This window comes from Phyllobates terribilis, unplaced genomic scaffold (assembly GCF_046119375.1).
Source record: "Phyllobates terribilis strain yellow unplaced genomic scaffold, ASM4611937v1 Scaffold_2__4_contigs__length_985480577, whole genome shotgun sequence".
Taxonomy (NCBI): domain Eukaryota; kingdom Metazoa; phylum Chordata; class Amphibia; order Anura; family Dendrobatidae; genus Phyllobates; species Phyllobates terribilis.
Genome location: NW_027362762.1, coordinates 379,493,576 through 379,521,433, shown reverse-complemented (window position 1 = coordinate 379,521,433; position 27,858 = coordinate 379,493,576). Strand labels below are relative to the sequence as shown.

Sequence of the window (27,858 nt, the reverse complement as noted above, 5' to 3'; positions counted from 1 at the left end):
AGCACTTTACAATTAAGCGGGGACATGTACAAACAATAAATTCAATACAAGGTGAGACAGTTTAAACAGTTACATCAGGAGTGAGGTCCCTGCTCGCAAGCTTACATTCTACAAGGAAATGGGGGACACAATAAGTGGAAAGTGCTTGTTATTTCAGGTCAGACAATTATAATAAATCGGGATTATCATATAAAGCTGTATAATCCGGTCATCAGCCTGTATGTTCAAGTGCAATACTCAATTACCGCGTGCAGTTATCGTGTGCATGGAGGGTGTAGAGACAGATGAACAGTAGGGAGCAGATTCTGAATAGTATTTAGGAGGGAACAGGGGAAAGTTAGTTTACTGGGTATTTGAGATGGTAGGCCTGTTTAAAGAGATGGGTTCGGATTATGGGGGATGTTAGTCTTAGGTCATTTGTGGAGGGCACGTGTAGGACGATAGACTGAGATGAGAGAGGAGATATAAGGTGGTGCAATTAATGTAAAAAAAATGATTATAATTAATATATTAATATTGTGCCAAATTAATTTCACGAGAACTATCACATGATCTATCACAGGGGATCATGTGACATGTGATACATCAGGTGTGTGTGTGTGGTGGGGGGCCCTTGCTACTCTTAATCCACCCCTGTGTGTGTGTTACATGACATAACTCATATCGCAGCTCTAGAATGGGATGAACTCTAACCTCACCAGCTGTAACATTCACTCCACTATAGCTGACAAGTCTCCTGCACATGCGCACTCTTACACGATGCATTGGGTGGAACAGGTCGTCAGACACGTTAACGGGAACGCGCACGTAAGTTCTCTCGCAGGTGACGTCATTTCGCAGCCCTAATCCATCTAAACGTTTGCGGCCTTTTTTTTTTTTTACAGCTTTATTGCAAGCGAAAACAAGAACAGCAGCCCGGCACCAGCAGCGCAGCCCTTCAGTAGCACTAGTACTGGAAGGCAAATGCCAGAAGAGGTGGGAGAGCAGCCGGAGCAGTAATCGTTGGACGCGGCCGGCCTCGCCATGAATCTGTGTGGGAAGGAGCTGTCCAACCTGCTGGGCATCATGACGGAGGAGGCGTGCAGCAATACGTTCGAGGGCCTCTCCACTGCCTTCCACCATTACTTCACCAAGGCCGACCATTTTCGGGTTGGCTCTGTGCTGGTGATGCTCCTGCAGCAGCCCGACCTCCTGCCCACCTCCCCGCAGCGGCTCACCGCCCTCTACCTGCTGTGGGAGATGTACCGCACGGAGCCGCTGGCCGCTAACCCCTTCGCCGCCATCTTCGCCCACCTGCTGAACCCCCCGCCCGCGGAGGAGGCCGAGAGGCCGCTGTCAGGTGAGCGCCGGCATTATCGCCTGTGCCTGGTGTGCCGGCCGCAGCACGCTGGGACTTTTAGTGCTTGGCTGTGTGCAGTGAGTGCTGGTCACTATAGAGGGGGTCCCCGGCCCAGAGCCCCCATATAGAGCACCGCCTGCAGGAATGTCATTGATGGGCATGTGATGAGTGACCCCCGGGGCTGCACATCGGGGACGGGACGCCATAGCTTGTGTTAGATCTGCCCTTGGGTTACTCTCTGCACTCACTACTCTGCAGCTTCAGAGCTGTAATCTCCCATCATCCCCTGTGTCTGTGCAGTAATGAAGTATCCTGCCAACTATATCAGCTCTGCTGGTAAAGGGGTTCTCCCAAAATATCATGTTATCTTCCATCTATGAGACTTCAGATGAGGCCGGGTGCAGCGATCAGCGGTCCCATAGACAGTGAACGGAGCGGAGGGCGACTACACGCACCAGTGCTGAAGGATTTGCAGCCCCCCCGTTCTCAGGATCTCTGGAAAACCAAGTGGTCGGGTCCCCAGTAATCAGAAACTTGTCTCCTATCCTATGGACAAGGGGTGAACTTGGTGATTTTGGGAATAACTACAGATCAGTTGCAGCACCAAAGCGCTGCTTTCTCTGTCTGCCTGGCAGTGATATGTCGTGTCGTACCTTTATGGATGTACAGTCGTGAGATGAATGCCCTTGCACTGTTGTGATGAAGCAGGGAAGGAAGAGCCTGGATAGTTGTGGCGTGCAGGGCGGCACCATTATGATGGGGAGTACGTGCAAAGTCTCTTGTTTTACGTTCTGATTTAGTAGGAAAAACTGTTTGAATGTTGTATACATGGACTGTGATTTGGTGTCTGTATACCTTGGGCTGTATTCACACCAGCATTCTAGACTTCTGTCAGGATTTCTGCTGGCCTTGTCAGTATGTCTCACAGGTGGAAGTGCTGTTTTTGCCCACGTTATAGTCATCGGGGTCAGTCAGGATTCACTAGTATCCGATAGAAAATATTAGAAAATAAAGTGCTTCAGGATTTCAAAACACCAGAGAAAAGCAGCATCCATGCACATCCAAGTACAGCGGTGTACTGCGGAGTTTCACTGCCTGCCGTCCTGCTATGTCTGTGTCTCTACACTTGTATGGATACCTTTCTAGGAGGAACAGGATGCAGTCTCATGAGAAACGTTATTTCATGGGACTTGCTAGTAAGTGCTATTGCCTGTCACTAATAGACATATCTGAAACGATGATTGGTTCTGGACATAGAACTATGGTAAATAAGTCGCACACATATACTAATTGTAGACTAGTTAATTACTTTTCACTATCTATCTGAATGATCTCCATGGTATTATGATGTGAAAATTATTGCATTTATTAGAGCAAACATGCTATTTTTGCAGGATTTCTGCCACCAATCACTGCACCTGAAAAGTTCTTCCTCTCACAGTTAATGCTTGCACCGCCCCGTGAGCTATTTAAAAAGACTCCTAGACAAATTTCCGTTATGGACGTGACCAATTTGGCCCAAGCTGTGGACATCAGTGGACTTCAGTTAGCGCTTGCAGGTAACATATGCAGAACCAGTTCTCCAAGCGTGCGTTGTAAACTGAGGGTAATAGGTTGCACTTTACCATCTATATAATGGCCGCAAGCTCCGGCTGAAGCACAGGTCTATTGACCTGCACTAACTACAGTATAGGAATTAGACCACCAGTCAGACCCAAACTTTTGGCCTGTCATGTGGATACTAAAATGTGGCTGTAGATAGTCACTAACCTTTGTGAAGGGGGCTAAGGACAGATGGGACTACTGGGCAACTTCAATACACATCAACCAGGCATAGGAACCACTGTATACCGGCTATATGTGCTGTTTCCACTCTGTGTTGGTAGCTAAGCCTGAGAGCCTGAGAACCATTTCTTATGTACTCCTTTTTATCTGACCCAGTAAATTGGTCACTGATTGGCTGCAGGGCTTAAGTGACATAACGTCACACGAGCCCTGGGGAACGCTAGCACTGTCGTTGCTGGATGGGCGCTGGCACCAGAAGTGAGTGTGGACTGATTTTATTCAGAGGAATGTAGCAATTGGGAAGGGGTTGTCCGAGTAGTGGACAATCACTTTAACTGTAAAAACATGAAAACATGACTTTTAATAGGCAATATTATTAAAACCTGGTTACGTAAAAAACTGATAACACAATCAACCTTACGTGTCAAACAAGTGCACATACACCCATAACAAACAAAATCAAAAAGATTCCAATAAAGGCATGTTTGCAATCCCTGTTATATCATATGCCAACCTGATAAGCACAGTTGGCGCACATATATCAGTAAAAGAAAACAGGGATTGCCTATAACATGGAGGCTCAGAGATGTAGAATAGTATAAATGAAACGATCTCACCCAAGTGATATGGAAGTTTCCATGACCATTTCATCTAGGTCCCTCTTCAGTGGCATTTGAGGGGGACCAGATACTCACTAACCAGCAGTGACCGAGGGAACAGTTATCTCCCGATGCATTTCCTCAGGGGAGTATATGAGACTGTCATATCATATATCGGGATGGGGAACCTTTTTTTATCTGCCAAGGGCCATTTGCATATTTATACCATCATTCGGGGGCCGTACAAAACTCTCAACCTACATTTGGTCAAACTTTTAATTAACTCATCCCATAATGTGACAGCTGAAACTGTTTCTCTTTTGTGCGGCTGTGATGTTAGGTGGTATGGAGGATGTTGCTTCCTGTAACTGATTTTCCAGATTTGCATTAGTCGTGAACGCAAGTAAGTCGTACTCAATCCAGATGTACATTACACTGCAGGTCTCATCACAGTGGGAAATCTATCACTGCTCACGTTACTTCTATAGAACTCAACCAGTGTGAGGTCTGCAGTATATGCATCACATAGGAGACGCTGGGGCATAGACATCACATAGGAGACGCTGGGGCTGCTGTGTTCTACTGTGGGACAGTAGTGCATCAGTCACTAACTCCATCTACAAAGTACGTCCAGTATGAAGGCGTAATCTTTCATTGCACACACCGCAGGGTTCTGTAGTGAATGCTACATGTGTCTGCTTGCAGAGTAAGAAGAAATTAAAAAGCCGGCAGCCGTCAAAATGCAGCTGCAGGTCCGAGCACTACGGTTCTTGGGAATCTGCCCGGGGGCCTGAGGTTCCTCACCCCTGTCATAGCAGTCTACTACTCTTTTGCCTGCACATCTCCATTAAAAACCTAGTAGCTAGTTAGAAAAATAAGTTATATGAAAATGTGTCATAATTCTGCAGCTTTGTTTTTTCTCTTACTTTCTGTTTGCCTACTATACCTATTCAAAATGAAGGCAAAGGCTTTGGCGAGTTAATAACAATAATTGATATATTTTTCTTTTCTCTTTAGAGCGACAGTCTGAACTCCCGACACAGAGTAAAGCCAGTTTCCCGAGCATCCTAAGTGACCCTGATCCTGATTCTTCTAATTCTGGATTTGACAGTTCGGTTGCATCACAAATTACAGAAGCTTTAGTTAGTGGCCCAAAGCCACCAATAGAAAGTATGTGCCATTCTAAAAGGGTAACATAAAGCTTGTAATGTAACTTTCTTCTGTCTAGACCAGGGGTCCTCAAACTTTTTAAACATGGGGCCAGTTCACTGTCCCTCAGACCATTCGAGGGCCGGAATATAGTTTTTAAAAAACACTATGAACAAATTCCTATGCACACTGCACATATCTTATTTTGAAGTAAAAAAAACAATACAGGAACAAATACAATATTTAAAATGAAGAACAAGTAAAGTTAAATCAACCGGTATTTCAATAGGCAGGTAAATGTCCCCAATAGGCAGCATAGGTCCCCAATAGGCAGCATAGGTCCCCAATAGGCAGTCTGTTTACCCCTTATAATGCCCCATGCAGCATGTCACTCCCCCCATATAATGCCCCATGCAGCATGTCACTCCCTCCATATAATGCAGCATGTCACTCCCCCCATATAATGTCCCATGCCTCCATACATTTAAAAAAAAAAAAATCCAATACTCACCTCCCTCCTCCTCACCTGCTGCCGCTGCTCGGGTCTGGACTCCAGCGTCGCGGCGTCGTCGTCCTGCTCTGCGCTGCCTGTGACGGCTCAGGGGAGGGCGCGGTGTAAAGACGTCACCGCGCCCTCTGACCTGAGACGTCACAGGGAGCACACAGCAGGAAGACAGTGGATCTGCGGAGGCACGAGGAGAGGTAAGTATCCGGCTGCCGGGGCCCTGAGCAAGCAGGGGGGAGCGGGAGCTGACACCGCTCTCCTCCGCCCACAGCCCGGCGGGCTGGATAAAAATCCTCCGCGGGCCGCATGTGGCCCGCGGGCCGTAGTTTGAGGGCCCCTGGTGTAGACGTTTGCATTTTGTGTGGGGTATTGACAGAAAAAAACAAACAAAATTGTGTTGCATTGTTCAGTATTTTATGTGTAGTTTTGTCTATTATCCTTTCCAGGCCATTTTCGCCCAGAGTTTATTCGTCCGCCGCCACCACTACATATCTGTGAAGATGAGCTTGCTTGGTTGAATCCAATTGAACCTGATCATGCCGTCAAATGGGACAAATCGATGTGTGTGAAGAACAGCACGGGCGTTGAAATCAAACGTGTAATGGCCAAAGCATTTAAGAGTCCATTGTCCTCTCCTCAGCAGACACAGGTATTCATATCCTAATATTGTATTCTGTTTATTCAGCGTTCTTATAAGAGGGCATTACTCTGGTACAAGGGTACAGAGTGAGCAGTTTCTATAAAAGATCAGCTGTCACTGACAAACTTAACGCAGCCATGTCTTACATGGCCTTCCATTCAATTAAATGGGCGTTATCTAATACTATATTTCAAAAAGACCGTGAGTAACTGCATATACTGTCCCCAAGAATAACAGACTATGAGGGGTTAGAGAAGTGCAATGTGCAGCCATCAGAAGATTGCTGTTGTGGTTTCATGCTAAGAGGATGTTGTGCAACTGAGAATTATTTTATTTTTTTGCATTTATTATGTATTTTCTATCCATTTATGAAGCGGAGTTTTCTTGCTTAAAGGCACCCTGTCACATTGTACATGCCGTCCTATCTGTGGACAGCATGGTATTGAGGAGAAGCTGAGCAGAATGATTTGTAGGAAGAGATTCAGCATAACTTGTATTTATTCACTACAATCTCAGCTTGTCTATCAGCACTTACGACTACTACGTTCTATACTACATTTACCAAAAATAGATTCTGGAGAAAAAAGTTAATCACAAAAAAATGAACAAAATTTATTAAAGTATAAATACAGATAAAAACAGGACTCACTGAATAAGTATATACGTAACAGGTGTTGTGGTGTTAGTCTGTGTACCAAGTGTACAGAATTTTCGGTCCGTTATCTACATATTTATCTAGTTTAGGAGCGTGCCTGCTTCCATGCATTATTTACCTTTTGGTTTGCAACCTGTAAATTATGTAGTACATTCATTGACTCTTTGCTGGGTAACTGTTATATATTTTGGACATTTATTATTTTCTCATTACCCTATTGGTATCAACCTTCATATTCCAACTTGAATATACAGGTGCATCTCACAAAATTAGAATATCATGAAAAGGTTAATTCATTTCAGTTCTTCAATACAAAAAGTGAAACTCATATATTATATAGAGTCATTACAAACAGAGTGATCTTTCAAGTGTTTCTTTCTGTTAATGTTGATGATTATGGCTTACAGCCAATGAAAACACAAAACTCGTTATCTCAGTAAATTAGAATACTTTATAGCAACAGCTTGACAAATGTTTTTAAAATCCGAAATGTATGTTCAGTAAATGCACTCAATACTTGGTCGGGGCTCCTTTTGCATCAATTACTGCATCTATGCGGCGTGGCATGGAGGTGATCAGCCTGTGGCACTGCTGAGGTATTATGGAAGCCCAGGTTGCTTTGATAGCAGCCTTCAGCTCGTCTGCATTGTTGGGTCTGTGTAGCATTGGCGTCTCTGCCCCCTGCCAGGCAGAGACGCCGTCCCCCCTTACCGCCGCAGTCCTCCTCTGGCGTCTTCCGGCCTCGCTGCTGCTGGTGCACGCAGCTTACCTGGCTCTGTGCTTAGGGCACGCGCGCTCCCTCCCTCTTAACGGGGCTGCGCGCGGCGTCCTAAAAAGTCCCCGGCCAATGGCCGGAGGACTTTCCCTATAAAAGGCACCTCCTCCAATATGGAGGTGCCCGTGCGAGGTTGTTGCTTTGTGTTACTTACTTTGCTTCAGCCCTCATGTCCTCTGCAAGTCAGTCCTGTCTGCCAGCCTGTTCTACAGCCCAGCCCGACAGGCTGTCCACAGTCGACAGTCTGTCTATGGGCTCTGCCTGCCCGCTTACCTGGAAGCATTTGCCAGCTATCTGTTGTGCCCGCCTGCCTGCTTACCTGGAAGCACCTGCCAATTACCTGTTGTGCCCGCCAGCTTGCCTACCCGGAACACTCGCCTGACTATCTGCCTAATCAGCCTGTTTGGCAACCCGGACCACCCGTCAGCCTGCCTGCCGAAGCTCATCCGCTGTACTGGTCAGTTCCTGCCCTCTGACCCGTGGGTTTCACCTGCTCTCCTACAAGGTCGTTCCTAGAGTGGCACCTGGTCCCTCTGCTCGGTTCCTTCCTGGTTCACGGAGCCGTCGTGCGACCTTGGTCAGACCGAGTACATACTTAGTCACGCCCCTCTGGCCCCTCCTTGCACCGCAGCACAGAGGTTCCACCACCTGTATTCATAAGAGTTTGCACGGGCCATGGAACCCGGTGGCCCCCAGGCTCCTTCGCTTGCTGACCTGTACCAGGAGGTTTCTCGTCAGAGATCCCAACAGGAAACTATCCTCACCTACCTGCGGTCTGTCCACTCCCGCCTGGACACGCTGTCCTTCCCACTTGTGTCCGTCTCGAGATGAGCGGCACCCGCTCCGGCGGTGCCTCAGCCTACTAGTGCCATGGCACCCGGACCTGGTCCCCGGCTCTCTGCGCCCCCACGTTTTGGCGGTGACCCCGTCTTATGTCGGGGTTTTCTAAACCAGTGCACACTGCACGTTGAACTTCTGGCACATCAGTTTCTCCCCGACCGGGCCAAGGTGGCGTTCATCATGTCTCGCCTCTCCGGGGAAGCATTGGCATGGCTAAACACTCTATGGGAGAGAGGTGATCACCTGGTGTCCGATCTTCCGGCTTTCCTCACTGCCTTTCGGAAGGTCTTAGATGAGCCCTTACGAAAGACTTCTACTGCCTCCTCTCTTCTCCGTCTCCGCCAAGGGAGTCTCACCGTGGGCCAGTATGCCATACAGTTCCGTACCCTCGCATCTGAGCTTGCCTGGAACAACGAGGCTCTGGTGTCCACCTTCTGGGAGGGTCTTTCCGGACGGATCAAGGACGAGCTAGCCGGCCGGGACATTCCTTCCACCCTGGACGACCTGGTGTCACTAGCTACCTGGATTGACATCCGTTTCTTGAAACGAGTTAAGGAGACTACCCGGGAGAGAAGATTTCCTCGTCTCGCTCCTGTTTTCCAGAAACCTGCCTCCCAAACAGCAATTCCCCGGGCATTCTTGCCCGAACCCATGCAGATTGACCAGTCCAAGATGGTAAAGTCTCGCCAAGAGACGCGCCGAGGGGAGTTGTTTCTACTGTGGCAGTAAGGCGCATCTGATCCGTTCCTATCCGGTGAAGCCGGGAAACTCCAGTGTCTAGGACCGCTCGGAGAGGTCATCCTAGGCAAGAGTAAATCCTCTCCGTCCTTGACTCTATCCGTTTCTATTTCCTGTGGAGATATCCTCTTCTTTGAAACCGCCCACCTTGATTCCGGAGCCGCTGGGAATCTCATTTCTCAGTCCCTTGTGGAGAAGTATCAGATTCCTACCAAACGTCTGGACGAACCATTGGCAGTCTCTTCCGTGGATGGGAGACTCCTTCCGGTGACCATCTTGCTCGTCACAGAGCCTGTGACCCTTCAGGTGGGAATGCTGCACTCGGAGAGGATCTCCTTCCATGTGCTATCCGGACTCTCTCACTCCCTTTTGCTAGGTCTACCCTCGCTACAGAAACATGAACCCGTCCTGAATTGGCGATCTGGTGAGGTGCTCCGTTGGGAGCAGGATTGCCATGAGACCTGCCTGGTTCCAGTTCGCCCTGCTCGACCTCCGGCTAATCTCCCGGGTCTGCCGGCACCCTACTGGTCCTATGCAGACGTCTTCGACAAGAAGAAGGCTGAGACACTTCCACCTCATAGGCAGTATGATTGCCCCATCGACCTGGTACCTGGTGGTTCTCCTCCCCGCGTGCGTATCTACCCCTTGTCGCTGGCTGAGACCCGGGCCATGTCTGAGTACATCGAGGAGAATTTTGCTAGGGGATTCATTCAGAAATCTACTTCCCCGGCTGGAGCAGGATTCTTCTTCGTTTAAAAAGATAGACTGCTTGCTACGGCCGTGTATCAATTACAGGGGGCTTAACTAAATTACCATCAAGAATAAGTATGCCCTGCCTCTCATCTCAGAGCTGTTCGACCACCTTAAAGTCGCGAGGGTCTTCAAGCTCGATCTACGTGGGGCGTACAATTTGGTCCGGATCCGCCAGGGAGACGAGTGGAAGACTGCATTCAACACCCGGGACGGTCACTATGAATACCGCGATTGGTCTCTGTAATGCTCCAGCCGTCTTCCAGGAGCTAGTTAATGACATTTTCTGTGACCTCTTGTATTCTTGCGTAGTGGTATACCTGGACGATATCTTGGTCTTCTCTCCGGATCTGCCCTCACACCGGAGGAATGTTCGTCAGGTTCTGCTAAGGCTCCGACAGAATCGTCTCTAAGCAAAATTTGAAAAATGTCTCTTTGAGCAGACTTCCCTTCCGTTCCTGGGATATATTCTCTCCGAGACAGGTCTTCGGATGGATCCCGAGAAGGTTTCTGCCGTCTTAAGATGGCCCCGACCGGAGGGGTTGCAGGTGAGTCAGCGATTCCTGGGCTTCGCAAATTATTACTGCCTCTTCATTCCTCACTTCTCCTCCTGGACCTCTCCCATCTCCACGCTCACCCGTAAGGGAGAAAATCCCAAGGAATGGACTTCCGAAGCGGAGGAGGCCTTCGTCTCCCTAAAACAAGCTTTCTCTTCCGCCCCTGTGCTGCACAGTCCGGATAGCAACAAGCAGTTCTTCCTGGAGGTTGATGCTTCCTCCTCCGGAGCCGGAGCGGTGCTCTCCCAGAAATCCCGGTCCGGGAGAATGCAGCTACGGCTTCTTCTTCAAGCTCTTCATCTCGTCCGAGCGCAACTACTCCATAGGAGATTGTGAGCTGCTTGCCATCAAATTGGCGCTGGAGGAGTGGCGCTACCTGCTGGAAGGGGCTCTGCACCCGGTGATCATCTACACAGGCCAGGTTTTTGTGATCTATCTACAAAACGCCCAGAGACTCAATCCGCTTCAGGCCCGGTGGTCTCTGTTCTTTGCCCGATTTCTGCTTTTCTCTACATTACCGCCCTGCGGACAAAAACGTTGAAGCCGACGCGTTATCTTGCGCTTTCCTGTCCTCCGACCAAGAGGAGGAGCCTTTGCATATCATCGACCCCTCCAGTGTAATGACTGTGGCCCCGTTTGACCTGTCTCGTCTTCCACCCGGTAAGACTTTTGTAGCTGTTCCGGATAGTAAGAAGGTTCTTCTCTGGGGTCATTTGTCCAAACTATCTGGCCATGCAGGCCAGAGGAAGACCTTCCTGCTTATCGCCCGGCATTACTAGTGGCCTTCTCTATGCAAGGACGTTGCTTGTTCCTCCTGTGCCTGTAACAAAGTTCCTAGGCATCTTTCCGCTGGCTGTCTCCTGCCTCTACCCGTACCTTCCGCTCTGTTGCAACACATTGCTATGGACTTTGTTAGAGATCTCCCTGTTTCTGCCGGTTGTACTGTTATTTGGGTGGTCGCTGACTGCTTTTCTAACATGGCCCACTTTATCCCTCTGCCTGGTCTCCCGTACGCATCTGTGCTGGCTAAGGACTTCATTCATCACATCTTTCGTCTCCACGGCCTACCCCTCCACATTGTGTCTGATGGTGGGGTCCAGTTCACTTCGCGCTTCTGGAGAGCTATGTGTAAGCTGCTGGATGTCACCCTGGATTTCTCCTCTGCATATCATCCTCAGTCCAATGGTCAAGTGGAACGTATCAACCAGGTCCTTACCAGCTTTCTCCGGCATTTTGTCAATGCTCACCATAACGACTGGGTTGAGCTCCTGAGTTGGGCCGAGTTCTCCTATAACAACCATGAGAGTGAGTCTTCTTCCAAATCCTCGTTCTTTGTGGTCTATGGACAACACCCCCGGATTCCGTTTCTCGTCTTCGCTTCTGTGGACAATCCTGCCGCGGAGTCTCTGGTCAGCGAATTTTCTACTATTTGCAAACACACTAGATCCGCATTTCTTAAGTCCTCCGAGCGGATGAAGAGAGATGCCGATAAGAGGTGTCTGGATCCGCCTCAATTCCGTCCAGGAGACCGGGTCTGGCTCTCCTCCAAACATGTTCGGCTCAAAATACCATCGTATAAGTTGGGTCTGCGGTTCATCGGCCCGTTTGAGGTTCTCAAGCAAATCAATCCCGTGGCTTACAAGCTAAAACTCCCGGCCACCTTACGGATTCCCAACTCCTTCCACGTATCTCTCCTCAAGCAAGTTGTTCTTTAATTCTTTTTCTGACGATCCAGGTACCACTCCAGCTCCATTCTCCGCTGAGGACATCTATGAGGTAGAGAACATTTTGGCCACCAAAAGGGTAAGAGGAAAAAACTTTTTTCTGGTGTGTTGGAAGGGGTTTGGCGCGGAGGAGAGGTCTTGGGAACCCAGGGAGAACGTCCATGCCCCTCTTCTCCTTAAAGAATTTCTTGCTGGCCTGAAAAAGAGGGGGCGTAAAGGGGGCGGGTACTGTAGCATCGGCGTCTCTGCCCCCTGCCAGATAGAGACTCCATCCCCCTTACCGCCGCGGTCCTGCTTCGGCGTCTTCCGGCCTCCCTGCAGCTGCTGCTGGTGCACGCTGCTTCCCTGGCTCTGTGCTTAGGGCGCGCTCTCCCTCCCTCTTAAAATGGGCCGCGTGCGCCGTCCTAAAAAGTCCCCGGCCAATGGCTGGAGGACTTTCCTTATAAAAGGCACCTCCTCCAATATGGAGGTGCCCGTGCAAGGTTGTTGCTTTGTGTTACTTACTTTGCTTCAGCCCTCAGGTCCTCTGCAAGTCAGTCCTGTCCGCCAGCCTGTTCTACAGCCCAGTCCACCAGTCTGGCTACTATCCAGCCCGACAGTCTGTCCACAGTCCAGTCCGACAGTCTGTCTATGGGCTCTGCCCGCCCGCTTACCTGGAAGCACCTGCCTGTTACCTGCCGTGCCCGCCTGCCTGCTTACCTGGAAGCACCTGCCAGTTACCTGTTGTGCCCGCCAGCTTGCCTACCCGGAACACTCGCTTGACTATCTGCCTAATCAGCCTGCTTGGCAACCCGGACCACCCGTCAGCCTGCCTGCCGAAGCTCATCCACTGTACTGGTCAGTTCCTGCCCTCTGACCCGTGGGAGTCACCTGCTCTCATACGAGGTCGTTCCCATAGTGGCACCTGGTCCCTCTGCTCGGTTCCTCCCTGGTTCACGGAGTCGACGGAGCCGAGTAGATGCTTAGTCACGCCCCTCTGGCCCCTCCTTGCAGCGCAGCACAGACGTTCCACCACCCGATCAGTAATAATCTGGTGTCTCTCATCTTCCTCTTGACAATACCCCATAGATTCTCTATGGGATAAGGTCAGGCGAGTTTGCTGGCCAATCAAGCACAGTGATACTGTTGTGTTTAAACCAGGTATTGGTACTTTTGGTAGTGTGGACAGGTGCCAAGTCCTGCTGGAGAATGAAATTTCCATCTCCAAAAAGCTTGTCGGCAGAGGGAAGCATGAAGTGCTCTAAAATTTCCTGGTAGACGGCTGCGCTGAATTTGGTCTTGATAAAGAGAGATGCTGGGAAGGGAAGTTGGTTTGTCGTGACCCCAGAGAGCACATAAACAATTAGTATGAATAAAAATGTAGGTTTATTGGCTACGCTTTTCAGAGTCCACCGACTCCTTCCTCAGGACAACCATACATAACCTAGTTATGGTAGTTATATACGGGAGTTCTGCTTTGCCATAGTTGTTACTGTATATGTGACTTTTTGCTGCTTTCTCCCCTTTTTTTCTGGATCCTGACTTTATCTGTTTTTTTTTTTTTTTCTCCAGTATATATTTTTGGTGTGGTTAGCACTGCAGCCTTGCAGCACTGGGGTCCTGGGTTCAAATCCCACCAAGTATAACATCTGCAAGGAGTTTTTATGTTCTCCCCGTGTTTGGGTGGGTTTCCTCCCACACTCCAAAGACGTACTGCTAGAGAGTTTAGATTGTGGGGATAGAAATTATGTCTGTAAAGCACCATTGTCACGGGTTTACCGTGACAGAGAGGAGACGGAAGACCGTGCCTTCTGATTCCTTCTACTCTTGCACTGACTAGAAGCACTTCTCCTTCATATTAAACGGTGCAGGGGCTAATCTGCTCAGCTATGAGCTCCTGGAGGCTTACCTGCATTAAGGCTCATTGCTGTTCACTGTTGGCCACTCCCTGCTTTTATATATATATATATATATATATATATATATATATATATATATATATATATATATATATATATATATATATATATATATATATATATATATATATATATATATATATATATATATATATATATATATATTAGTACAGACCAAAAGTTTGGACACACCTCATTTAACGATTTTTCTGTATTTTCATGACTTTGAAAATTGTACATTCACACTGAAGGCATCAAAACTATGAATTAACACATGTGGAATTATATACTTAACAAAAAAGTGTGAAACAACTGAAAATATGTCTTATATTCTAGGTTCTTCAAAGTAGCCACCTTTTGCTTTGATGACTGCTTTGCACACTCTTGGCATTCTCTTGATGAGCTTCAAGAGGTAGTCACCGGAAATGGTTTTCACTTCACAGGTGTGCCCTGTCAGGTTTAATAAGTGGGATTTCTTGCCTTATAAATGGGGTTGGGACCATCAGTTGTGTTGTGCAGAAGTCGGGGGGATACACAGCTGATAGTCCTACTGAATAGACTGTTGGCTGCTTTTTTCTTGCCATAATACAAATTCTATTATGGCAAGAAAAAAGCAGCCAACAGTCTATTCAGTAGGACTATCAGCTGTGTATCCCCCCGACTTCTGCACAACACAACTGATGGTCCCAACCCCATTTATAAGGCAAGAAATCCCACTTATTAAACCTGACAGGGCACACCTGTGAAGTGAAAACCATTTCCGGTGACTACCTCTTGAAGCTCATCAAGAGAATGCCAAGAGTGTGCAAAGCAGTCATCAAAGCAAAAGGTGGCTACTTTGAAGAACCTAGAATATAAGACATATTTTCAGTTGTTTCACACTTTTTTGTTAAGTATATAATTCCACATGTGTTAATTCATAGTTTTGATGCCTTCAGTGTGAATGTACAATTTTCATAGTCGTAAAAATACAGAAAAATCTTTAACGAGAAATCTAAACGAGAAGGTGTGTCCAAACTTATGGTCTGTATTGTATGTATGTGTGTATATAACTCTGGCAAGCAGTCATTGCCACAGCTAGCTTCATTGCTGCATGGTTTCAGGAGTTGGTGGACAGTTGTTGTTTGAGAAGGCGCTTAGTGGATTTATCTGAGACTGTTGCGTCGTTTTGGTTGTGTGCAAATCTTCTCCTTCTCCTACTTTGTTTTTTTTCCCCCCATTCTCCACTCCCCGGTGTTTTCCTCTGTTGTTTGTGTGTGCATATTGGTATGATCAGTATCTTCCTTTATCCCTGTTTGTATTACCTTGTTAGTCTGGCTGGTGTACTGCCATACACCACTACCCCTCCCTCCCCCCCTCCCGCTTCCATGGGTGGAGGGGAAGGAACAGACTGAGGGCTGATTCAGGAGTTCAGCAAGGTATGTGGCCCCGGTGTCTTCTCCTTCAGAAGTAATGCAGAGAACAGGGCCAGCTAGGGTGCCCACTAGCATTAAGGACAGGGAAGGAGCCCCTGTTCCCGGGATACCAGACAACAGAGTCGTGACAGCCATTGTATTAAAGAAGCACTCCTCCCATCAAAGTTTTTATCCTTTTAATATATTGCAGTAATCACATTATATTGCACTACATACTTAAAATTGCTCATTTTGCCTTTCTACCCAGTTAATTCTTCTCTGCTCTATGTTGAAATAGGAAGTCTCTTGTCCCTGCATAAATAATCTCTAAAGCCCCCACCCCCCACCGCCACCTCTTCAACTTCTGACCCAGCTGCTCCCTCCTCACTTTTGCAGTGACTTATTACTCATACAGGGAAAATTGACCTCCTGTTTCTTCTTAGAGCTTAGAAGGATTCAGCTAGTTAGTTTTTAATTATGTAATGCTATAGACTCTAATGGAAAAGAGAACAATTAACTGGATAGAAAGGCAAAATGAGCAATTGTAAGTACACAGTGCAATATAATATGATGATTGCAATGTATTAAGAGGATAATAATTTTGCTGGGAGTGCTTCTTTAAAGGCGCTATATAAGTGTCACATTGCATCATAGTTTTCTCTATGACTTTACTCCTATATTCAATATTATGAGTTCAGGAGACATAGGAAAAAAAAACACTGAGCTCTAATTTTAAAATTGAAATACACTATGACTAGTTAGGAGGTCCGGACTCCCACTATGTGGAATGTAAGGTCAAAGTAGAAAAAAATTGACAAGCCATGTTGTAAAGGGTAAGTGGTTTTCCTTTGGATCTTACTTTTCATCGGTTATTGGGGTTACTTATAAAGTAGTTTCCAGATACTGATGTAGCAGTAAAGTTCTATGTTTTAGAAACTGATCCTTGCCAGTCCCTAAAATTATGGCTGCGTTACATGACAAATACAATTGGTGTGGGGTGGATGCAGAGAGGCGGGTATTTCTGGGTGATTTTGCACAATTCCACTTCTAAACTTGGCACTTACAATAAGTTTGTGAGTAGTTCTGATGTGGAGCTGTGTAGGTCTCCTGGTGTCAGGATTCTTGTTATTTAGCTTCTCCCTGTACGCCATTCAGTCTGGTGTTGGTACTAACTTTTCCCTTTCTGTACTCCTCACAGCTACTTGGGGAGTTGGAGAAGGATCCCAAACTGGTTTACCACATCGGCCTCACACCGGCAAAGCTTCCAGATCTGGTGGAAAATAATCCTTTGGTCGCCATTGAAATGTTGTTAAAATTAATGCAGTCAAGCCAAATTACAGAGTATTTTTCTGTTCTAGTCAACATGGATATGTCCCTGCATTCAATGGAAGTAGTGAATAGGTAAGTGTTTAGGTGCTTCCTCTCCCTACTCTGACCATAATTTATATTTCCTTCAAGATAGACATGTGAAGGTTTGTGTGTTTTGCAAGACCAGCTATAGTTCACGACGACACCATTCATTCTGCCATACAAAGTACTTAAAAATAGGGGGAAAAAATCTTTCCAAGTGGCATGAAATCATGAAAAAATAACAAATTCCTCTATTGTTTTGTGTTTAAAAATAATCTGGAAACATGATCATCCAGGTCATTGTGATTACAGCAATAACAAACTTGCATCAGCTATTTATTTCTTTATCGCCATTTTATAAAACCCGTAACCTTTTTTTTTTTTTTTTTGTTAATGTAGGGTGTGTGTTTGTTTGTTTTTGTTTTTTTTTTTCTACACGGCTCAAAAAAATAAAGGGAACACTCAAATAACACATCCTAGATCTGAATGAATGAAATATTCTCATTGAATACTTTGTTCTGTACAAAGTTGAATGTGCTGACAACAAAATCACACAAAAATCATCAATGGAAATAAAATTTATTAACCAATGGAGGCCTGGATTTGGAGTCACCCCCAAAATGAAAGTGGAAAAACACACTACAGGCTGATCCAACTTTGATGTAATTTCCTTAAAACAAGTCAAAATGAGGCTCAGTATTGTGTGTGGCCTCCACGTGCCTGTATGACCTCCCTACAGCGCCTGGGCATGCTCCTGATGAGGTTGTGGATGGTCTCCTGTGGGATCTCCTCCCAGACCTGGACTAAAGCATCCGCCAACTCCTGGACAGTCTGTGGTGCAACGTGACGTTGGTGGATGGAGCGAGACATGATGTCCTAGATGTGCTCAATCGGATTCAGGTCTGGGGAACGGGCGGGCCAGTCCATAGCTTCAATGCCTTCATCTTGCAGGAACTGCTGACACACTCCAGCCACATGAGGTCTGGCATTGTCCTGCATTAGGAGGAACCCAGGGTCAACCGCACCAGCATATGATCTCACAAGGGATCTGAGGATCTCCTCTCTGTACCTAATGGTTGTCAGGCTACCACTGGCGAGCACTTGGAGGGCTGTGCGGTCCTCCAAAGAAATGCCACCCCACCCCACACCATTACTGACCCACTGCCAAACCGGTCATGCTGAAGGATGTTGCAGGCAGCAGATCGCTCTCCACGGCGTCTCCAGACTGTCATGTCTGTCACATGTGCTCAGTGTGAACCTGCTTTCATCTGTGAAGAGCACAGGGTGCCAGTGACGACTTTGCCAATCCTGGTGTTCTGTGGCAAATGCCAAGCGTCCTGCACTGTGTTGGGCTGTGAGCACAACCCCCATCTGTGGACGTCGGGCCCTCATACCACCCTCATGGACCGTTTGTGCAGACACATGCACATTTTGCAGGGCTCTGGCAGTGCTCCTCCTGTTCCTCCTTGCACAAAGGCGGAGGTAGCTGTCCGGCTGCTGGGTTGTTGCCCTCTTACGGCCCCCTCCTGGTGTACTGGCCTGTCTCCTGTTATCGCCTCCAGCCTCTGGACACTACGCTGACAGATACAGCAAACCTTGCCGCAGCTCGCATTGATGTGCCATCCTGGATGAGCTGCACTACCTGAGCAACTTCTGTGGGTTGTAGAGTCCGTCTCATGCTACCACGATTGTGAAAGCACAACCAACATTCAAAAGTGACCAAAACATCAGCCAGAAAGCATTGGTACTGAGATGTGGTCTGTGGTCCCCACCTGCAGAACCACTCCTTTATTGAGGGTGTCTTGATCATTTCCAATAATTTCCATCTATTGTCTATTCCATTTGCACAACAGCATGTGAAATTGATTGTCAATCAGTGTTGCTTCCTAAGTGGACAGTTTGATTTCACAGAAGTTTGATTTACTTGGAGTTATATTCTGTTGTTTAAGCGTTCCCTTTAGTTTTTTGAGCAGTGTATTTTTAACAGGGGAAAATTGGTGTTATTTTTAGTTTATGTTCCCTTACATTGAACCTACAATTGTCGAATCACTTATACCATAAGCTGTAATGTGACAATATAGCACTACCTAGTGAAAATTATGATCTCCCATGGAGTGCAGCCTTTGGCTGATCCTCATGGGAGTGCCAAGATAGAAGCAACAGTGGCCTTCAGCAGGCCCATGGCTGCCATATTAATCCATCGGTGTCCCACAATTGCGTCACGGGAGAGCGCGATGGGAGCCAATACACGTTACTTTTAAATGCCATTGTCAGTGATTGGCAGCAGCATCATCGAAATGGTTAATGGCCAGAGCGAAGCTTCAACTGTGTCTGTTAGAGACAGATGGCAGCTATGTAATATAACCGCCGTAAGCCGTGCATGGATGGAGCTTAGCTCCTGAGCCACCTCTACAAATGTGGACCCTGTCTGAGGAAGTTAATTTACCTCCGAATACTGCAAGGGGTTAACTTCTTCATCCGTCATGGCTCTATCTGTTGTGGCTGCATTACCTCTATCCTAGCACCGTGTGGCACTGCAGAGTCTTGTGATCGCACTGTTACTGTAGGGCAGAGCAGTGCTTGAGCCATTAACCTCCTATCACAGGAGGCTCCCTCTCTCCATCAGTGTCCTGACAATTACCAGTTACCAATGGGCTCCCATGGCAGCAGGAGGTCTAGCCAAAGGTGATTTACAGTAACAAGTCTTAGCGTTGCAATGTGTTTTATGACTGTATAAGTGAAAACATTAAAAGCATATGTTCTCCTGTACAAAGCTCACTTGCAATTATTCCAGTTACATCACAGGTCATTTTCCCTCTCAGTATTCTGCAGGTGCATGTATTTTAAGGGAGTGTCTTCTATGCTAAATGTTGCTGGTATTTGCCCACTTCTGGATATACAGACAAGCTAAGTGCCACTAGAAGTAATTCACCAATTCGCTGTCACGAATAAAATCTTCCATGAAAAGTAAACTATGATCAGACGGTTGAAATGAAACAGTGATTCTGTATAGTCGCCATTCTACCTGTGCTGTGACCTGAGCTGTCCATGCAGTGATCGAGGATTACATAGAGATCTCCTTTATTTAAATGCCCACCGTGTAATAATAATCCCCTGCAGGGGAAATGTACGGCCATCCATAGCAGCTGATCAGAAAGCTCTAACCCTAAGGGTATGTGCACACACTAAGTATTTGGTGCACAAATTTCAGCATCTTTTGGCAGGAAAAACACTGTGTAAAATAGTCGCATTTTTTTTTTTTTTTTTTTTTTTTCATGCGTCTTTGTTGCAGATTTTCCCCCACTCAGTATGGGTGAAATCTGCAAGTCACAAATAAGCAAAGTGTGCATGAGACTTCAGGATTCTCATTAATTTTTTTTTCTGCGCAGATTTATCACAAAACCTGAAGGGTTTCCTGATGCCAGCAAAATGAATGAGAATCCTGATGTCTCATGCTAACGTTTAATTATTTTTGACTTGCAGATTTAGCGCCTACCGGGAGAATTCAGTCCAGTGGGCGTTGTTGGTCCTGATCCGGCGCCTCCTCTCTTCCTGCAATCGCCATCCTCCTTTCCTGCTTTGTGTGGATGACGTAGGACGCATCATCCACACGATGTCCCTGGTATCACACTCCTGCGCTGGCGTACTTCTGTGCCCTGCTGAGGGCAGTGCAAAGTACTGTAATACACATGCATTACAGGGGCAAAGATCAGGAGCGCAATGGAGGACCTTCTGTGGATGACTATAATAAAAGCTATTTTTTTGTGTTGTGCAGAGCGCATTGGGGGCATATATCCTGCATTCTAGAGTGCTGTAACTGAGTGCTTACAGGTGCTGGCCTTACATTATATGGGGAAAGCCTGGTGCCAGGTTTGCTTTAATGTGTGTGTATACCCTGAAGTTGTTGGTGGTACACTTATTGTTTGTGTTAGTATACCCTGAAGTTGTTGGTGGTACACTTATTGTTTGTGTTAGTATACCCTGAAGTTGTTGGTGGTACACTTATTGTTTGTGTTAATCTGCAGGCTTACAACAGCAGTCGATCTACCTCCAGAATTCATCCATCTTTATATCTCCAACTGTATATCCACATGTGAGCAAATTAAGGACAAGTATATGCAGGTAAGTGAATTGGAAAGAGACCATCCTATACAAATATTATAGGGGGCTGCAGTCATATCTAGAACATTTGTCTTAAACTTTCCTACCTAAAATTTTAATAGTGACAAAAAACAAAACCGTTAAAATGTATTCATTTGGACATTGTCACAGATATCTTTATTCATAAAGACTCGGTGTTTTCACAGTAGAAAGTAATGGCTCCTGCATCCGCAGACAGATACAAAGTTGTTGTTTTTTATGTTAAGAATTTAATTTTTTCTTTCTTAGAGCAATTGATTAAAAATTTGAGGAGACACAAAGATCGTGATTTCTGTTACAGCATAGGCAATCAGACGATCGCAGCTTCAAGTCTCCTAAGAGAAGAACTAATACAGTAAAAAAAGAAAAATAAACATGTTCAAAACACTGTCCTTTTGCCCCACTGAAGGTTAAAAAAAACCCCAAAAAAACTACACATTAGGTATCTGTGCGTTCAGAAATGTCCGATCTATTAAAATATAAAATTGATCCAACAGACAGTGTATCGCGAAACAAATCGAAATGCTAGAATTATGGGGGTTTTTGGCCACCGCAACATTGCAATAACAGGTAATCAAAACATTGCCTCTACAGTAAAATTGTATCAATAAAAATGAACACTCACCCAGCCCATATCCTGAAAAATGGAAACTTTGAGTCTCAGAAAATGGCAACATCGAAAACAAATTTTAATGCAAACGTCAGATTTTTTTTTTCATTTAAAAAAAAAAAAAAAAAATACATGTTTTTTTTTTTTGCAATTTCACAGCATTTGGATTTTTTTTCCTATACACTAAGTGGTAAAATCAATTGTCATTCAAAAGTACAACTTGTCTTACAAAAGACAAGCCCTCACACAGCTATATTGATGGAAAAATAATTGCTCTAGGAAGGGGAGGAAAAACAAAAACCCCTGGGATGAAAGGCCAATTTTTATTTTTTTTATTTTTTTTTTGTACAAATTTTGTGGAAATTGATTGACCAGTGATACAAGTCAAGGAATACTCCTGATGTTTAGACAGAGAAACCGGGTCTGTACAGAACCATAATGCAACTGCATTTTAGCAACTTTATTGAAGCCTCAACTCACGATGGCACTCATGACCTAAACTGTTAGCATCGTAGATCCCTTTGATGCCTTGAATTAGGATCAGGATTATTAGAACTGCCATTGAATCACAACTTATGGCTTTAACTGCTTAAGGCTATGTGCACACTGCATTTTTTGCAGCATTTTTCCCTTGCGGAAGTGGGCCAAAAACGCTGGGTAATCCGTGTGCCAGCTAATGCAATGACATTCCTGAAGTGCTGTGCACATGATGAGGAATTTTTCTGTCAGGATTGTCATTGCGTTTTTAAAACTGCAGCATATCAATTCTTTGTGCGTTTTTGCAGCGTTTTTCACCCATTGACTTCAGTTGAGTCAGTCAAATCCATAGCAAAATGCAGGTATAAAAAGATTTGTGGATTTGCTGCGTATTTGACTGACTCAATGAGTCAAAAACGCACAAAGAATTGACCGCGGGAAACTACTCCTTCCATCAGCCTACAGCCGCTCTTGCTGTTAGCAGCAGAATAAATTGCTAACTTTTTTTTATTTCATTTGTTTTACTAAAATGAAAACAACTCCTACTCCCCTACCGCCGTAATCCCGAGTGTCCTGCAGCGATCGGATCACCTGGCAGCACTCTATACAGTGACAGGAGCGCGATCGCTCCCAGGAGTTTATAGCGCTGAGCTGCCAGGAGTGAGGTCACCGGAGTTTGATCAGTTGACAAGCTCCGGTGACCTCACTTGCGGCATTGGTGCTGCATGAGAGTGTACTCGCGCAACACTGGTGCAGTAAGTGAAGTTACCGGAGCTTGTCAGCTGATTTTACTCCAGTGACCTCACACTCCCGGCAGCGCAGCGCTATATACTGACAGGAGTCATTACACTCCTGTCAGTGTATAGAGTGCTGTTCTCTACAACAGTCACACCAGTGATTTATGGTGTGACTGCTGTAGAAGTGACCCAGATTGTCGTGGAACACTAGATTATGTCATCACGGTGGAGGGGTGAGGGATATGGTTTTGTTTTTTATTTTTGTGGGGTTTTTTTTACCGGTGACTATGGCGTTAGCGGAATGGGCGTTAGATGAGTATATGGTGTTTTTATTTTTAAATGATTAAAACTGTGTGTAAATTTTTATTTAAAATAAGACTTTATTCTGAACGTGTCTTTATTTCAAAAATGTTGCTACAGGGTTAGTAATGGGGGTGTCATATAGACGCTGTCTATTACTAACCTGGGCTTCATATCAGCTGCCAATACAAGACTGACATGAACCCCAACCCTATTACCCCACTGTCCACCGCACCAGGGCAAGTGGGAAGAGCTGAGGCTTGGCACCAGATTTGGCGCATCTTATGGATGCACCAGTTCTGGGGCCATTGAGAGCTGATATTATTAGCCTCGGAGGGGGCCAGGATTCATGGCTCCTTCTCTGACTATTTAATATCAGCCTGCAGCTGTGTGTTTAGCCTTGGCTGATTAGATTTTATAGTGGGGCCCTATGTAATTTTTTTCTGGTGTTCCCCTGTAATATAGCCAGTGAAAGCTAAGCAAACAGCTGTTATTAATAGCCAGGGAACATTTTTGGCTAATGGCCTCTTCCCCGGCTAGTAACATCAGCCCCCAGTGGTGGACTTTCCCTCTGCTGGTTATGAAAATGACGTAGGAGCCCACACCATTTTTTTTTTTAATGTACTGGTATGTGCCCACGATCCGAACATAGCATATTTTTGCTGCATCCAAAACTGTGTTCTGTTTGAATGCAGGTAAAACCGCATGTTTTTCACTGAACCATGTGTATTTACCGCATTCAATACATTCTCGTCAAATTTCTGTTGCTGAGACTAGCGACTCCGCAAAAGAAATTGACATGCTGCGGTCCTGAAAGATGCGCTGCATATTAGTGTTCGCGGGTAATCCGCATCCTCAGATGCACGCATAGTGGACATGGGATTTCTAGAAATGCCATCCACTATGCTGTAACATCCTGCCGCTGTGGGATTGACGCTGCATAAATTTTCAGTGTCAAACCCGCAGCATTTCCATATCATGGACAAATGCCCAAACTCACCCGCAGCATGTAAATTTCTGTAGTGGAGACACTAGTCTCTGCTGCAGATTATGACCGATTGAATTCTCATTACATGCGGTGGAACCTCATGTACTGACAACACAAGTGCAGTATTAGAAGTAATGGGATTAGATGTCGCTGACACTTCATTACTAAAGCTAGGGTTAAGAGGTGTCAACCAGACACCCTCATTACTAAGTAAAGAGTTAAATAAAGTGTTTTATTCTCAGTGTGTGTGTGTTTAATTTAAATGATTAAAGAATGTGTCTGTTTTATTTCAAGTAACCAATATACTCACCCCAGGTCCGACAGTAATACAAGGGTTAAAGCGATGTCCCACGTTTCTTTTTTTAAATATCTTTATTTAGCTCCAAAAAGCATTCATTGCTTCACAAAACGCACCAAAATTGAGGCAAAACACATGTTTTTGCCCCCAAGGGATGCAGAAACCTTGCAGAAATTTCTGCAATCAAATACTGAGCATGTGCACATAGCCTAAAGATTTTGTCCCACGACTAAAGTACATTTTAATCAATAGATCTTGGAATAATAATAAGTTCCCTAATTGGGTGTGTTAAGAGAAAAATGTTCCTGTGCTGAGATAATCTTATAAATGTTCCCCTGCTGTGTACTGTGTAATGTCTGTGTCTGACCGTGCCGGAACATGGTCTGATCATACCACAGCTCCTGGGCAGGGGAGGAAGGAAAAGAGAGAATACAGACATTACAGCATTTTATGAATCGGTCACTGTTCACCATAGTATGGTCATCAACCAGCGCTGGCATCACTGTCTCTGCCTTCGGACAAACAGAACATGAAGAGGAAGTCCGGGATCAGCTGCAGCCCTGGCTTCCTCTTCATGTTCAGTTTATCCGAAGGGTGGGAACAGTGACGCCAGCGCTGATTGGGCACTGGGCATCACATGTCATTCCACCATATCACAGCCCTGGGACCGTGCTGATACCCCTGAAACGGAGCCGGCACGGGAGGTGAGTATAGGTCTTTTCATTTTATCGGAGCCAAACATTTAATTTAAGAAGGGGTTGTCCTAGTAGTGGACTGCCCCCTTTAATGACTCTACAGTACAGCTGCATTATAGTTACCTGAATGAGGCATTAGGCTTTATCTACTCTTAGAACAACCATTCATGATACATAGTGGTCCATTGGAAGGACCCAATATTCATATGTACTATTCTGGAAGGAGAATTAAAGGGGTGTTCCCATCTCCAAGATCCTATCCCAATATGTAGTAGGTGTAATAGTAATATTTATTATTATTAGCAAATATCTCCAATTAGAAATGTAGTATAGTATTTTTGATTCGCTATCTCTTACCTCATGTGTAGGCATCACAGGACCTTGGGTATCCAAGGTTACAACCACTAGCAACTAGCTAACTAACTGACTTATGTAGTAGGTAACTGTAACTGTGAATATGTAGTAGGTGTAATAATAATATTAGCAAATATCTCCAATTAGAAATATAGTATAGTATTTTTGATCCGCTATGTCTCTTACCTCATGTGCAGGCATTGCAGGACTTTAGGTATCCACGGTTACGACCACTAGCAACTAGCTAACTAACTGTGACTTTATCAGTGGACGTAACCATGGCTACCTAAGGTCCTGCGATGCCTGCACATGAGGAAAGAGACATAGCGGATCAAAAATACTATACTACATTTCTAATTGGAGGTATTTGCTAATATTATTATTACACCTACTACATATTCACAGTTACAGTTACCTACTACATAAGTCAGTTAGTTAGCTAGTTGCTAGTGGTCGTAACCTTGGATACCCAAGGTCCTGTGATGCCTACACCTGAGGTAAGAGAGATGGTGAATCAAAAATACTGTACTACATTTCTAATTTGAGATATTTGCTAATAATAATAAATATTACTATTACACCTACTACATATTGGGATAGGATCTTGGAGATGGGAATACCCCTTTAATTACTTAAGTCGGTGGATATGTGCTTTAAATGAGCATGTAACTACCTTTTTGTGTCGTCCAGGTTTTTTTTCCCTCTAATCATGTTATTTTAAATAGCCCTCGTTGCTTATGCTAGTATATTTAAATGCATTAGACAACAGTTCAGATTGTCTGTGCAGTAATTTCTTACTTTAAAGGGGAAGGTGTTGTCCACTATAGCTTAATCAATTCAGGACCCGAATTTAAAATAAAGACCTTGTTTACTCCCCTCCTGGAGGAGAGCCGTGCAGCAATGTCAGCGCCGCTGTTTCCGGTAGTGACGTACTATGGTTGTCATGTGTTGGCTGCAGCCAGTGAGCAGCTACTCGTTAGCCACAGCCTTTACTATTTCATCATAGCGGACGTCAGCCCTAAAGAAATATTGATGAGCTGCAGCTGGAATGTAACACAACAATGTCATGTCATTGCTGGAACAGGGTTGCCGACATCCCTTTACTTAACCGCATCACAGCAGTAGTTCAGTATACTGTTTATAATCCTAATAACGAGCATTTTAAGTCCAGCTAAAGAGTGACAGTGCTCATGAGTCCAAGTGTATTCCGTTTCCACCTACCCTGACAGCTGCAGCTTGTACTGAGCGAGGCGAGATCTCAGCGGCAGCAGCAGAGCGGAATTACATTGAGGAATTTAACAATTAATTTTAATGGGCAAAGATTGAGTTTAAACTTTCAAAAGGATTATTTTGTCATACTAATGTGGATTTTGCATGCGGTGTATGTTATGTATGCACTTTGTATGTGAAATCTGGTGACTTATCTGCATTCATTTGAAAGGTGGACTGATCTTCATGTGCTTGAGTCGATAAATTATGACCTGACCCCTAAGGCCATAAATCCTGTACTCTGTTGTCTTGTTTCATATTTACAGACTTATCTTTTTTTTTTTTTTTCCCCTCCAGAATCGGTTGGTGAGACTAGTATGCGTTTTCCTCCAGTCTTTAATAAGGAACAAAATAATTAATGTCCAGGACTTGTTCATAGAGGTTCAGGCGTTCTGCATAGAGTTCAGCAGGATCCGGGAAGCAGCTGGTCTGTTCAGGCTCTTGAAGACTTTGGATACCGGAGAAAATCCCACAGAAGCAAAACCTGCTAAATAAGCCAACATGTCTGACACTGAACTGATCCTTGTACATTGCTCCCATTTCTCTTTATAGCACAACACCTAATACTTTGCCCTTGAAGTCTATGTCCATTCAGATAACTTCCCAGCAGGCGGCACCAGGATATTGGCCGACATCCCGATTTGTTACTTCTGCCACCTGTCTCTATGAATTAGAATCTGCGCCTACATACATACTACACCTGAGCTATCCAGGAAGGGATTTTATTACTTATTAGTTCAGGAAAATAGATGTAATTATCTACAGGCAGTATGTAGTTGAAAGAAGGCTCCCACCACATTGTACATATTTTAATGTGCATGAGTAACCCTATTTTTGCTCTGATACTCCATCCTAATGCAAATGTCAGCCTGTAGATGTTTTGGACACATATGCCATCGCATTGTTATATTAACAATGAAGCTTGTGAAGACATTAGATTCCTGAAGCCAGGTTGTACTGTTAGCAGGATGCCATAGCCTTTGGTTACTGTGGACTAAAATAATTGGACAGTGATGTTGTATAAAGGCAATATTTCACCATGGATATGGCACAGGTTATATTCTTGGGGAGATGTAATGTTAATATACAGTACATGACTCTTGTGCTTTTTAAGTCATCGCACTCCATTCACAATATTACCAAAATATTCTATAAGCAAAGCAAAGACTGTTGCAGGGTAATGTGTGTAGTCTAACAACACGTATTTCTCGCATGTTGGGTTTTGTCATGTTAACAAATACCACATTGCTGTTTTTTAAATGTAAAGATTAAAATAATCTGTATATTGCAAA

At 45.2% G+C, this 27,858-nt stretch overlaps 1 protein-coding gene across 2 annotated transcripts; it reads left to right on the top strand.

Moving 5' to 3' along the window:
• The first annotated feature begins 808 nt into the window (after positions 1 to 808).
• CNOT11 (CCR4-NOT transcription complex subunit 11) lies at positions 809 to 27,858 on the top strand. 2 transcript variants are annotated; one of them, XM_073664778.1, is made up of 7 exons: positions 812 to 1,339; positions 2,734 to 2,898; positions 4,741 to 4,893; positions 5,824 to 6,026; positions 16,547 to 16,749; positions 20,724 to 20,820; positions 26,864 to 27,858. In XM_073664778.1, exons 1-7 carry the CDS (start codon positions 1,024 to 1,026, stop codon positions 27,059 to 27,061), a joined length of 1,335 nt encoding a protein of 444 aa, XP_073520879.1. In that variant the 5' UTR covers positions 812 to 1,023; the 3' UTR covers positions 27,062 to 27,858. The 2 variants fall into 2 exon arrangements, with proteins under 2 accessions (XP_073520880.1, XP_073520879.1); XM_073664779.1 differs by lacking the exon at positions 2,734 to 2,898 and having other exon boundaries at positions 809 to 1,339.